Source organism: Bison bison, unplaced genomic scaffold (assembly GCF_000754665.1).
Source record: "Bison bison bison isolate TAMUID 2011002044 unplaced genomic scaffold, Bison_UMD1.0 scf7180017864160, whole genome shotgun sequence".
NCBI classification, from domain to species: domain Eukaryota; kingdom Metazoa; phylum Chordata; class Mammalia; order Artiodactyla; family Bovidae; genus Bison; species Bison bison.
The window spans coordinates 6,806,104-6,820,283 of NW_011494732.1; the positions used below are offsets into that span (position 1 = coordinate 6,806,104).

At 50.6% G+C, this 14,180-nt stretch overlaps 1 protein-coding gene and 1 non-coding gene across 2 annotated transcripts in view; both read right to left on the reverse strand.

Annotated features, from left to right (window-relative positions):
• Nucleotides 1–430: 430 nt before the first annotated feature.
• Nucleotides 431–14,180, reverse strand: part of ORAI1 (ORAI calcium release-activated calcium modulator 1) — a 40,411-nt gene continuing 26,661 nt past the window's right edge. The window contains exon 3 of the mRNA XM_010841342.1: nucleotides 431–1,447. Within this exon, the coding sequence (XP_010839644.1) occupies nucleotides 842–1,447 (606 nt within the window). The 3' untranslated portion in view covers nucleotides 431–841. The remainder of the gene's footprint in view (nucleotides 1,448–14,180) is intronic.
• TRNAE-UUC lies at nucleotides 8,013–8,084 on the reverse strand. Its single transcript has one exon. It is a non-coding gene; the product is annotated as a tRNA-Glu (tRNA).

The following is a 14,180-nucleotide window of genomic DNA, read 5'->3' on the forward strand; positions in this document are numbered from 1 at the left end:
GGAGACCCAGGTTCGATCCCTGGTGGGGAGCTAAGATCCCACATACTGCCTGGCCAAAACACCAAAACAGAAGCAGTACTGTAACAAATTCAATAAAGACTTAAAAAATGGTCCATATCAACAGCAACAAAAAAAAAAAACTAAAAAAAAAAAAAAAAGTGACCAGATGCTCGCAGGAACCTAACCCCTTTCTCTTAGGAGCAGTGGTTCAGCATTCAATTAATTCAGTGTCCTGTAACTATAAAACAGAACAACTGTGAATGATAAGAGCTGCCTACATAGACATTTCAGTTACTGCTCATGCAACTTTTTCAGATAGGTTGGAAATATCCCAAAACGTTGAATTTTTTTTTTCGCTTAGAGGCTCACCTGACTGGTCCACCGGGAGAAAGGCCAGGCAGTTCAGACCCAACAAATACAGACACAAGAGGAGGTGTCCCTTATGAGTATATTTCTGTGTTCACACACGCGCACACGCACACAACTGACGCTGAACGGAGAGGGAGGGTCAAGACGGAAAGAACAGGAGGCATCCAGGTGGTACCTGCTCGGGGGAGGAGAAGGGACAAAGGGAGCGTTTGTCCCCACTCTGGCTCTCGGTGGTGGCCTCTGAGCAGGAGGTGACCCTGGAGCTGGAAGAACAGGAAGTACTTATTCTCTTAGAGGAAAGTTTCAAAGTGCAGTAACTTCTCTTTAAAAAAAAAAGCCTCTTTCCTCCACTTTCTGCCCCTCCCTGACGAAAGCCCAGCCCCCTGCACACGCTGTCCTTGAGGCTGGGGCAGGACAAGGTCGTGGGGAAGGGCGTAAGGCCAAAACTCTGAACTGCCCAGCCCAGGGAGGCTTAGGCATAGTGGCTACCCGGGGTCAGGGGGTGGTCCCCTCTGTGGTCTAGCTGGTCCTGCAGGCGGGCAAACTCGGCCAGTTCGTTGAGTTCCTGGAACTGTCGGTCTGTCTTATGGCTGACCAGTGAGCGGTAGAAGTGGACGGCAAAGACGATAAAGATCAGGCCGAAGGGGACCATGATGGTGGTGGAGGCGATGGCGGCGGCCTGGCCTGGGGTGATGCCGCCGGTGCTGCTGACGTTGGCGGCCGCCCCGCCGGCCGGGGGTTTGCTGGTGGGCCGCAGCTGGCCTGGCTGCTTCTTGAGGGGCAAGAACTTGACCCAGCAGAGCAGCACGACCTCGGCCAGGAAGAGCAGCGTGCCGATGACGGTGGAGAAGGCCCAGGCCAGCTCGATGTGGCGGTGCATGCGCTCGTGGGGCGACTCCTTGACTGAGTTGAGGTTGTGCACGTTGCTCACGGCCTCGATGTTGGGCAGGATGCAGGTGCTGATCATGAGCGCAAACAGGTGCACGGCCACCAGCACCGTGGTGCAGGCGCTGAAGGCGATGAGCAGCCCCGGAGGGTAGTCGTGGTCAGCGTCCAGTTGTACCTCCACCATCGCCACCTTCGGGGAAGAGCGGGGAGAGGGGGGCTGAGTGACGAGGACCGTCACAGCTCAGAGGCTCTCCTCCCGTCAGGCTCTGGGACCCTGGGTAAGTCACTGTGAGGCCTCTCTGAGCCTCAGCTTCTGTTATAACGGGGATGATAGACCCACCCACTTAGGGTTGAGAAATGGCAGAAAGTACTGATAAAGAGAAAAGGCTCAAGGCCAGGCTGCCTGGATTTGAATCCCAGTTCTGCTACTCTTGAGCTGTTGATCGTTGGGAAAGTCACTGAACCTCTCTGAGCCTCAGCATTTTTATTTGTAAAACAGGGACATCATATCAGTTCATAGGCTCATTTTAACAATTAAGTGAGAGTTCCTAGTACTGGGCTTCCCTGGTGGTTCAGACGGTAAAGAATCTGCCTGCAACACAGGAGACCTAGATTTGATCCCCGAGTCAGGAAGATCCCCTGGAGGAGGAAATGGCAACCCACTCCAGTATCTTGCCTGGAGAATTTCATGGACAGAGAAGTCTGGCAGGCGACAGTCCAGAGAGTCCCAAAGAGATGGACACAACTGAGCAACTAACACTTTCAGTACATGACAAATACCCTCCAAATAGTAGTCACCACAAATGGTTAAAATGGTAAGTTATATGTAAATTTCACTATGACTAGAAAAAAAAGTTAACATTAATGAAAAAAGGCACCCTCCCTATTGGAGCCACACTCCCATTCCCAAAGAGAGGTTTCTTCTTGCCTTGCTTCTGGGCATAAGAAGAGGCGTGGGGTGAAGGGATGAAGGCCCTCCCAGGTCATACCAGGCCCTTTCTGAGAACACAGAGCACCAACCACAAAGGAATCAAGACAGGCTTCCCAGAAGAGACGGGCTGTGACAGGGTGCTGCGGTGCAGACTGCAAGCCCTGAGGCCATCTCCTCCTCCAGCCCCAGGGCTGGGCTCAGAGCCCCACGGCTGACGTACTAGCTGCTCCCCAGTTCCTGGAGACCTGTGGATCCGGGGTTACCAGGGGCATGCTCCAGGCCCCGCCACCCACCCCCTCTCACCTGGGCCTTGCAAATCACCCCCATGTAAAGAAGCCAGCTCATCAGATCTGGGCTGGGAGAAGCGGGTGGTGGGCACACTGCCAGGGGCTGCCTGCCGAGGCCAGAGACTGGGGCGCAAGTGCCAATGGCAATACCATTAAGGAGAATGACCCTTTGTAAAGGGTTTGCTGTGTATGTGCCAAGCTCAGAAGGGGGAGGTCTGAGGCTAAAATGTACCCACAAGCTCCTGCCCTGATCCCTCCTTATTCCTGGGGAGGGAATGGGCTCCTTCCTTCCAGCTTTCTTGTCTGTAATACCTGGCCCCGTCTGCTTTCATTTCTTGTACCTCCTCAGCCTTCTGAGGCCTGGAAAGGCAGTGTGGGGCAGTGGTTAGGAGCATGGGCTCTGGAGCCAGGCTGCTTGCTTCAAGCCCTGACTCCTCTGCCCTTTATTAGGCTGTGTGACTCTGGCAAGTTCCTTCAACTTTTTGAGCCTCAGTTTCCTCATCTGTAAAAAAAAGAAAAAAAAAAAAAAAAAAAGGGACTATAGGGGCAATTCCCTGGCACTCCAGGGTTAGGACTCAGCAATTTCACTGTCAAGGTTTGATCCCTGGTCAGGGAACAAAGATCCTGCACGCTGCACAGCATGGCTGAACAAACAAAAAACCCAGGGATTTCCCTGGTGGTCCAGTGGCTAAGACTCCACACTCACAATGCAGGGGCACTGGGTTTGATCCCTGGTCGGGGAACTAGATTCCGAGTGCCACATGCCAACAGTCTGCATGCTGCTACTAAAGATTCCATGTGTTGCAATGAAGACTGAAGATCTCGAGCACCACAACCAAGACCCAGTGCAGCCAAATCCCAAAACAGAATACTAGGACATAACTCAGAGAGTTGTGAGGACGGAATTAATCTCACATCAAATCCTTGGGCTTCCCTGACAGCTCAATTGGTAAAGAATCTGCCTGCAATGCAGGAGACCCTGGTTTGATTCCTGGGTTGGGAAGATCTGCTGAAGAAGGGATACCCACTCCAGTATTCTTGGGCTTCCCTTGTGACTCAGCTGGTAAAGAATTTGCCTGCAATGTGGGAGATCTGGGTTCGACCCCTGGGTTGGGAAGATCCCCTGGAGGAGGGAAAGGCTACCCACTCCAGTATTCTGTCCTGGAGAATTCCATGGACTATTCAGCCCATGGGGTCTCAAAGAGTCGAACCGACTGCGTGACTTTCACTTCACTTCAAATCCTTAGTGCCTGGCCTAGAGTAAACCCTCAATAAAAGGAGCTTTATTAGTATTGTTGTAATTCAGTTTAAAAACTTCACTCCCAATCCCAGCATCTCTATATGAACCCCCCCTGCCTGGGCTGGGTTTCTATCCCCCAACCTGAGCTGAGGACACCAAAGCCAAATTGGCAAGCCTGAGTTTTGGCTCCAGAATCACCACTGCTTCCCCCTGGGTGACCTTGGTCAAGAATCTTCCCTTTGTCTCTGACAAAGGAGGGGATGTGGCAAGATTAAGGTCACCATCTAGAGCTGATATGGGGTCAGATACTTTGAGAATCTGGTGAAAATACTGGATATTTCTTAAGACACCCAGGTATATATAGTCATAGGACTTTTCAGACAATTTCAACAGGATTCGCAGACTTTTGTCTTGGAATTCCCACAATTGATGGTTGTATAAACTTCTCAGCCCAGGAGTTTGTAAAATGTTTTAAGTTCACATAAATCTGGGGCAGTGCGCCATGAGGATTTGGGCCATTTTTAGGATCACTGGTGGCCTAAGGCCAATGCTGAGATTTCTTAGCACTTAGGGCATCAGGGCACAGCAGGTTAAGGGCTGTACCCAGGCTCCCTGGTCTCTGTCCTCAGGCCTGACCATGCTGGAAAAGGGGGGCACCCCCAGCAGGGCATACCTCCTGCCTCCTTCCCACCCCTGGCACTTCCTCTTCCTGTTTTGGCCTGCTGCCCCGGAAGCTGAAACTAGAGAAAGGACAAACAGGAGAGCCAGCTGCTTAGCTGCTCTAGGCCCACGGGCTGTTGTTTCACTCACTGGAAATGTCCAGACCCATCAGGTACATGGGGCCCAGAGCTGGGTGCCTATATGGGGAGGGGAGGGGGAACATGCCAACATATACAGTAACCAATCTGTTCCCTTAAACCTGGTATCTCTACCTCTAGAGAGCCATTAAGAGTAAACTGAGTCCTCCACTGGTAAGCTCTCAGTGCCACAGGGGTTGTTACAAGGATTCAACAGATTAATGAATAAAGCCCTTAGCATAAGACCTGGCATGCATATATACATCTATATTACACTTAATAAAGCGTCAGTGATGGATACATGTATATGTATGGCTGAGTCACTCCGCTATACACCCAAAACTATCACAACATTGTTAATTGGCTATGTGTGTATATGTGTGTGTGTGTGTGTGTGTGTGTGTGTTAGTTGCTCAGTCATGACCGACTCTGCGACCCCATGTACTGTAACCCGCCAGGCTCCTCTGTCCATGGGATTTCCCAGGCAAGAATACTGGAGTGGGTTGCCATTTCCTCCTCTGGGGGATCTTCCCGACCCATGGACTGAACTCACGTCTCCTGTGTCTCCTGCATTGGCAGGCAGGTTCTTTACCACTGAGTCACCTGGGAGGCCCATCAATGATTATTAGCAACACTATTATTACGTTTTCACAAATGAGGAAACTGAAGCTCAGAGAGGTGAAGTCAGCAGTCCCAAGTGTTATTCTGCTGCTGAGTGGAGGATCTATACTTAAGTCCACTTAGCTCTAAAGCCCGTGTGCAAAGGGGTTAACAGCATTTTCCTCACACCTGCTACTACAGACTGAATGTCTGTGAACACTCTAAATTCATATTTGAAATCCTAACCCCCAAGGTGATGGCGTTAGGAGGCAGGGCTTTTGGGGTGATTAGGTCATGAGGGTGGCACCCTTGCAATAGGATTAGTGCCCTTATAAAAGAGAACCCCCAGGGACCCCCTCACCACTCTTGCCCTGTGAGAACACAGCAAGTAGTAAGACAGTGTCTATGAACTAGCAAGTCAGTCCCTTACCAGATGCTGCATTTGTTGGCACCTTGATCTTAGACTTCTAGCCTCCTGAATGGTGAGAAATAAATATCTGTTGTTTATAAGCCACCCAGGTTGTGGTATTCTGTTTTAGCAGCCCAGACAAAGACAATCACCAAGGAGATTAAATGAGGTCTTGACATGTTTTTAACAAAGGGCCAGCCCACAGAAGGTACTCAATAAATCTCAGTTAAAAAGAAAAACACAGGGCTTAAAGTGGAAGACGAATAGCTCCTGGACGCCCTCAGCTGAGGCTGGTGAGAGCTGACCCCACATTCTGTCCCCTAGGGAGGGGGAGGGGCTCAGACGCCCTACTCTGGACCCAGTCTGCCTCTTTCTAAGGCTGTCCGTGCTAGGAACCCTGGGTAGAAGGAGAATGTGTGCCCCCAAGCACAGCTGACCACCACAGCGGGACAGGAACCACCCTTGCCACACCATCTGTCACACCCCAGAGCCAGAACACTGCAGCTGTTGGGACACACCTGGCCAGGGGACGCTAGAACTTCCCCTGAGGTCCTAAGCTGGGACGAGGGGGTTAGGTAGGCTGGGCAGCTCAGCGTGCGAACTGAGCTCCTTCAAGGAGGAGGATGGGCTCCAGAAGAAACCCCATCAACTGTGCTGGGCTCTACAGTTCCTGGAACTTGACCACACTGGCTGGCTCTAGGTACTGTCCCCACCTGGGGGACCAAGCTCCATGTCCTGGCGCTGTGGGAAGGAATGGCTGACACAGATCAGGTCTCCTGATGAGAACTGTTCATAAGCAGAAAAACGACCGCTTTTTTCAGAATGTGTCCCACTTGGGAAATCTCCCCAAGAATAGGGAGGGTAAAGCCAGGAGGGCCTCGTGGAATCTGGCAGGCGACTCCCAGGGCCCCAGCTGAGTCCCAGAGAGATCAAATCAGATCAGATTGCAAGCAGCTTCGCAAGGTAAATATAGCCAGAGTGCTGGGCCGCTAACCCAAAATAAACAGCTCCCAGCCAGCCACGGGCCTGCTTAAACCTGGACACATGGGTTCTAAAGGGTGAGGAGGGGTAAGGGACCCCCGGCCCCACGTCACCCTGGTCCGTGGACCTCCGATACCTCCCTCCCCCGCCCCCCACAGGGACATCAAACCTCACCCATGGGCTAAGAGGCACCTGTGATCCCAAGAAGGGTAGGGCCTGGCTGGCTTTGCCAGGTGTCTGCCGACCATGCCCGGATGCCAACTACCTCTCCTCACTCTTGCTGGGCTCCCTGGAGACCCCCTGCCACCTGGTGCCTAGAAGGCTGGGCCCCTCGGAGGCAGCCCTCCCATGCCTGGCTCCACCCGGGTGCCCAACAGCTGGGAGACATAACTCTGCCTTCCCCAGCCTGCGCTTCTCCTGATCACTCAGGCCGCCAAGCCACAGTCACCCCGGGTCACCCAGGGCCATCTGAGCCTGCGGCCCCCACCTCAGATGCAAACCATCTACTAAGAGAGGATCGAGCGCTCCTCTAAGAGTTTACAAACTTTTCTGACCACTACAGCACAGTATTCCAAAGGTTTCCATAAATAGACACATACCCACTTATAACAGAAACAAGCTTCCCCAAACAATAATTATCTTTAAAGCATGCTAATCCAGTCTACTCTTACAACACATGACACATGTGGCTGCTTTCTATTTCACTCTACTCTTCTTCCAATAAAAATTAAAATGCTGGTTGCGACTCACTTTTTGTCACAAGTCACTAACAGGCTGAAGCTGCAGGAGGGCGCAGAGAACAGGCCTAGTCTTCCTGTTCATCCGGCTAATTTTGAGCACCTCCAGTCTCTATCTCTCAAGTAACCTCTGTTCCAGGGCCCTCCAAGTGAGGATGGGGCCATTCATTCAATCATGGACATTTTTTTTTTTTCCCTTTGGTGGTGCTGCGAGGCTTATGGGACCTCAGTTCACTGATTGGGGATGGAACCTGCACCCTGAGTAGTTCAAGAGCCAAGTCCTAACGACTGGACTGCCAGGGAATTGCCCTTATGAACTTTTTCTGAGAACTTACTATGTGCCTGGAGGATCTTGTGGCTCTGCTGGAGACAAAGAAAGCAGGAAGACAGACGGAAGAATCCCTGCCTCAGGGAGGATGACAGGCACTGAAGGTGTAGGCAGGTATTTTCAGACGGTGATAAGCGTCCATTCACTAACGCTCCTCCACCACTGCACTTGCCGAACACGTTCTGAAGATGTAACGACACGTCCGGTTTCCTCCACTCTACTTTCCTGCTTCTCTAGCTTCCCTGCACTTCCCTTGTCCCTCTAGGGGCCTCATGAATGTTAAAGGAATAAATGAAGGTCAGACTTGACCCAGCGTCTCTAAAGTGCCTGAAGATAATCCTATGTGATCCACTGGAAACCAGAAGGCCATAGGAGAACTCTCATGACATTCCTTTTTTTAGCTCATCCTTTAAACTTTTCAATACTGTGTCTTTACTTACTTCAGTTCCCCAACCAGGGATTGAACCTGGGCCCTGGCAGTGAAAGTGCTGAGTCCTAACCACTAGACCACCAGGGAAGTTCCTATGTACCTTAAAATAATTCGTTTATTTTTAAAATTTTTATTTTTTGGCCATGCTGTGTGACTTGAGGGATCTTAGCTCCCCAACCAGGGCTCAAACCCGCAACCCCTGCAGTGGAAGCGCAGGGTCTTAACCACTGGATTGCCTATGTACCTTTTAATACTCAGGCTTTATTAGCACTCATATCATACATTACCATATATCTATGTATGGATTCTAAGTCTAATGTTGACAATACTTTGAGTGGGGTGTGCACTCAAAATGTTGGAGACCACCGCCTAGACCAGGGGTCGCCAAACTGGCCTGCAATGTATTTTCTGCAAACGAAGTTCTACTAGCACACAGCCACGCCCACTCACTCACCTAAGGTCGGTGGCTGCTTTCAAGCTAGAACAGAACTGAGGACAGGTTTCCCTCTGTAATGTATCTCTGAAACCATTCACGAGCTGAAATGGCTAAAGGGACGGAGCAATTACCTTAGGAGATATTTTGCTAACATATGCACAAATAAACTGAGATTAAAGCACTGGTGCTCAGACACAGCTCAGAGCTCTAACAGCTTGATGCTGAGATGCTGAGTGTGATTCCTGGGAAAGGAGCTTGGTGGTATCAGTCTTACCCCTCAGGGCGCATGCTGCCTCTATAACCGCTAGCTGCAAACCAAATGCTGCATGCTATTTTCAACTTTCACCATTTTTTGGTAAAAGTAAAAATTCTCTTTGGGTTTCTTTTGGGCTAGTGAAAACAGGTACAAATGCAGGTCTTCTGTAAAATCGAGGAGGTGTAAAATGAACTTGTGAAAAGTGGGGGGGGGGACACCTGTAGTTACCACTGAGACCATGTGGCCAGCAAAGCTGAAAACATTTACTTCACAGAAAAAGGTGGGCCATTATTGGGTTAGATCAATGCTCCTAAAAAGGAATGTCAAACCACAGTCCCAGAGGATTCTCCTCTGAAGAGTTTGTGGTTCTATCAGTTTGGGGCATTCCCTTCTGGGAAGCATATTAAAGGCCCCCTGAGAAGAATTTCCACCAGAGAGAAACTTGCTCTTGGTTAAATTTTCTCAGAAGTTTTAGGGCTTCCCTAGTGGTCCAGTGGGTAAGCCTCTGTGCTTCCACTGCAGGGGACGTGGGTTCAATCCCAGGTTGGGGGACTAAGATCCCCCATGCTGCACAGCCTGGCCAAGAAATTTAAAAAGTGCAAACTGTCACAGTTTTTATTAATATTATTAATTAATTTATTTATTCATTGGCAGCACTATGTCCTTGGACTGCAAGGAGATCCAACCAGTCCAATCTAAAGGAAATCAGTCCTGAATATTCACTGGAAGGACTGATGCTGAAGCTGAAACTCTAATATTTTGGTCACCTGATGTGAAGAGCTGACTCACTGGAAAAGACCCTGATGCTGGGAAAGGCTGAAGGTGGGAGGAGAAGGGGACGACAGAGGATGAGATGGTTGGATGGCATCACCGACTTGATGGACATGAGTTTGAGTAAGCTCCAGGAGCTGGTGATGGACAGGGAAGCCTGGAGTGCTGCAGTCCACAGGGTCACAAAGAGTCGGACACGACTGAGCGATTGAACTGAACATGGCATGTGGGACCTTAGTTCCCTGGCCAGGGATCGAAACTGCGTCCCCAGCAGTAGAAGGGCGGAGTCTTATCCACCAGGGACGCTCCATAAACTGTCACAGTTTTATTTTTCCAAGGGAACTGCTTCCCAACACTGATTACCACAGTGTCATCTTGGGAAACCCTAGAACTCTGCTTCACCAGCCCTGGACCCAGAAACCAGCAGAGCTTAACACAAACCCTGGCTGAAAACCCCAGACACGTGCACAGGCACTTGTGAAGTTTTCCAAAAGGCTTCTCAGCTAGGCAGGGAGTGCCTTTCCCTTGGGGCATTTAACAAAATTCCATTTATACCGACTCAGCGTACAGAAGGATCCATCTGTAAGACTTCGAAGACCCAGTTTTCAGCCAGCTACATGGGACATGGCGAGAGGGTGACTGAGTGGAAAAGGCTCCAAGTCAGACAGACCATGGCTTGAAATCTACTAGCTGGATGATCGCAATCTCAGTGAGCCTTTTAGTTTCCTCACCTACAGTACATACCTTTAAGGACTGTTCTGAAGGATTAAAAAATGAATGGAAAAAAAAAAGGTCCAGGCTCATGCCTGGTGTTCAGTAAATAGTAACATCATCAACATTATTCAAGAATTCATCATGGGACTTCCCTGGTGGTCTAGTGGTTAAGAATCTGCCTTCCAATGCAGGAGACTTGGGTTTAATCCCTGGTCAGGGAACTGAGACCCCACATGGTGTACTGCAACTAAGACCCAACTCAGCCAAAAATAAATAAATGAATAAACATATTAAAAAAAATTCATCATGGAACTCTTTTGCTCCAAAATCTTCCCTGGCTCCCCACTGCCTGTATCAGAAGGCCTTGCACTGTCTAGTTTGGAAAGAGTCACCTTCCTCTACTATTCCCGGACATGGCTTCAACTCCAGCCACACCAGACTCTCTGCCTTTCCTTCCCTAAGACCTTATCATTTCTCATCCTTGTAACTTTGCTCCTGATGCCTCCTCTGATAGAGGGTTCTTTCTCAGCTCTACTCCACCACCCTTAAGGCTTAGCTGGAATCACATTCTTCTAAACCAGTTAACTCTCATAAAAGCAGTCCTAGGAATTTCCTAGCAGTTTCAGTGCCGTGGGCCTGGAGTTCAATCCCTGGTCAGGAAACTAGGATCCTGCATATTGCTTGGCCAAAAAATAGTAGTCTCAACGTTATGGGAACAAGGGTGAGTGAGTTTCTGTCACACCTGTACCACGTGTATTTTAAGTGCTTTGCAGATACAAATGAACCGTCACACTGACCCATTGAGGTTGGTTATTGCTATTACTCCCATTTCACAGCTGAGGAAACAGGCCCGGGGACATTAAGCAACTTCCCCAGCATCTCACAGTTCTAAGTGGCAGAGCGGGGACCTGGATCCCACTCAAGCAGTCTGGCTCCAGGGTCCCTATTCTTTACTTCACTCTACAATACTCGAGCCTCCCAACTCAGTCCTTCCATCGTTCTCTGGTGCTTCCTCTCCCGCAGCAGTGGGGCCACACCAGTCACAGGGTCTGGAAGCTTCCCAGCCAGGTAACCTCAGACAAGTCATTCACTGGGCACTTACTCTCACTCCCCATTCTGAAGCTCACAAGAAACGGTTCAAGGAGAGTACTTAGCAGGTGTCAACCTATTCCAAGATCCCAATCAACAGTGGTAATATTTACCACTAGTACTTAGCACCATGAGCAGTAATACTAATTTCTTACTCATCTCCATGCCCCCTGAACTCCCAACATGTCACAGAGGCTCAATAACATCTTATGATTTGAGCCCTTCCTTCCAACTCATTTTCAGAGAAATGCCAAGCTGCTTCTGAACCCGCTCTGGAACCTGGGAACAAAAGGGTGCTGGCAAGCAGAGAACTTGAGGAGGCAGATAATCCAAAAATAATTGATCCCAGGTCATGGAAAGCATTTTGTTTATGGCAACAGGCTGCCCTTCCCAATTATCTTCTGCTTAGGCTAACGTTACAGGCTGCCCTCCCCAGGAAACCAAGATTGCTGTGTGTGCACATGTGCGCTCCCCATAGCTCCCAGGGGACAGGGTCAGGCGGAGGCTGGCTGCCTCTTGCTGAGAGGTAAACTGAGGCAGGGGTGGCCTGAATCACAGCACCCTCGGCTCAAGAAGCACCTGCAGGCTGCTGATCCTCTGCTACATCCTGGGCCCTTGGTTTTGGAGTCTGGATGCTGAACCCAGACAAGGTGTGCTATTTCCAGAAGCTCCATCAGTAGTGGGATGCTTGTCTGTAGACCAGAGAGGGCCCACCTAAGGGTCCATCATCAGATCCTGACAATTCCTCAACCCTTTGTGGGTCCAAGCGAACCTTGTAACGACTCTTCATGCAAGTCCATGGAGGAGCAGGATATGTGTTTCCTTTGTACACACGAGAAAACTGCCCCCAAAGAGTAAAGGCACTTGCCTGAGGTCCCACTGCCTATCTCCCCAGCACATCAGGGCAGCTGTTCAGGCCTTTCTGCCCAGGAAAGGGGAGTCTCTCCATGCCCTCCAGGCTCCTCGGAGACCTTCCCTCAATTTCACCTTGTGTGCGGCTGAGTCTGGCAACCTCACCAACTCTCTGACCCTTGGAAATCAAAGGTCACATCATATCACTTCTTCTGGGTTTCCCAGTCTCTCAGAAGGAAGCCCTCTGGGGGCAGGAAGTTGGTTGTGCTGACTCACAGGCCAAGGGAGAGTAGTCCAGGAAACCTGCTCACTCCGTTTCCATGGCACCTGGCTGCATGGCACCCCTTCCTCTCTGAGGCTCATTCACAAGGCTGGATGCCTGTGGTGGGGGCGGGGTGCAGGCGGACCTGCCCTGTTGAGCCCTTCTCTCCACCCCAACCCCGTTTCTCCCCGTTGTTTGCAGACTCACGGCAAATGCAGTTACTCTCTTGTTAAGTGCCTTCCCAGAATGGAAGTGGGCATGGGATTCAGCCTTCCCCGCTGGCAGAACTTGGGGATTTCATCATTGGAGCCAGGAAGCCTTCTCCACCCCAGTTGGGTAGCATAAAGGTCCCCAAGAGACAGTCTGGTTGAGTCAAGGCCCACCAAGTGCCGCCGGCTGCCCCTGCAGCCTGACTTCCCCACACTGTTTTTAGCAAGAGGAAGAGGGAGGTGACATCTGATCAGAAGGCCCGGCTTCTAAGAGACTACTCAAGAAGGCAGAAAAGCTTCACCCGTTGCCTCCTCACTGCTCCTGGCATGGGAAGAGGCCTGGGCAGCTATGAATTTACCACCCCAAGAAAAACGGGAACAGGTACCCCACCATCTGAAACAATTCACTGCTGTGACGAGCTGACAGCTGCTGGCGTCACTCCCTTCCCCCTAACTGTAACATTTTATTTTGCTCAAGAGAAGTTTTTCTGCTCTATTTCTCATTCCCTACAAGGCCTGGTCCTAAGAGGTCCCTGGCAGCACGGGGCTCAGAGCTCCATACACCACAAACTGCATAAGTGTCCAAGAGAGTTCTGCATATCAGCCAACCTGGGTTCAAATCCTGCTCCAGCAAGAGAGCTGTGTGGCCTTGGGAAGGTCCACTCCAAAATTACCTCCAAGCGCAGTGGAGGACTTAGTGTGTCAGTTAGGGCATCTACACAGTGCAAAGTACCTGGTGGGTGCTTGGCTAAGTGTCAGCTGTTCCTAGGATTTGGGGCTGATGGAAGAGAATCCTTTCCTGTAGACCTAAACTAAAAACTAGAGTGACACTTCTTACAGACACACACATTTTATCCTTCCCTCTCAAAGGCTTCCTTGATTAAATTTTTTCAAAGAAAAAATTATTTATTTATTTGGCTGCGCCACATCTTAGTTGTGGCACATGAACTCTTAGCTGCAGCATGTGAGATCCCTGACCAGGGATCAAACCTGGGGCCCCTGCATAGGGAGAGTGGAGTCTTAGCCACTGGACCACCAGGAAAGTCCTCGATTAAATGCTTAAATTCAGAGAAGCTCCTGAGAAGCAGCCTTCATTCACCAATTGAGGACTCAATCAAGGCCTACAGAGGGATTTGTCCCAGGCTGCACAGGCAGCAAGAACAGACTCAGGAAAGTGCGTCCCCTACCTCAGACAGCTGGTCTTGCCACCGTGGCCCCGGGTGCTCTGGGCCTGCTTAGGGCTTCTAAAAAGTTCTCACTCCTTGCACCACCCACGAGTTTGTGGAGCCCAGGGAGAGTCCCAGACACACTCCCTTCCCAAGAAAACTCAAAGGCTGCAGCCACTCCCTCCCCCAAGGTCAAGAGCTTAGCTCACTCACCCCTGAGGCAAGAGTGCTCTGCACTAAAAACCTTGGGGGAGTGGGGGCAGACCCCATCCTTCCGGGCTGAGGTCAGGAAGCTACTGTTCTGTAGCTGTCTTGGGAGACTCCAGGATTCCCAGCCTGAAGGCATCCTCTCAGCCACTTCTCAGCCCAACATGCAGCCTCACCTACCCCACCCCCAGACGGCTGGTTCTCACTCCGACCAGCACACA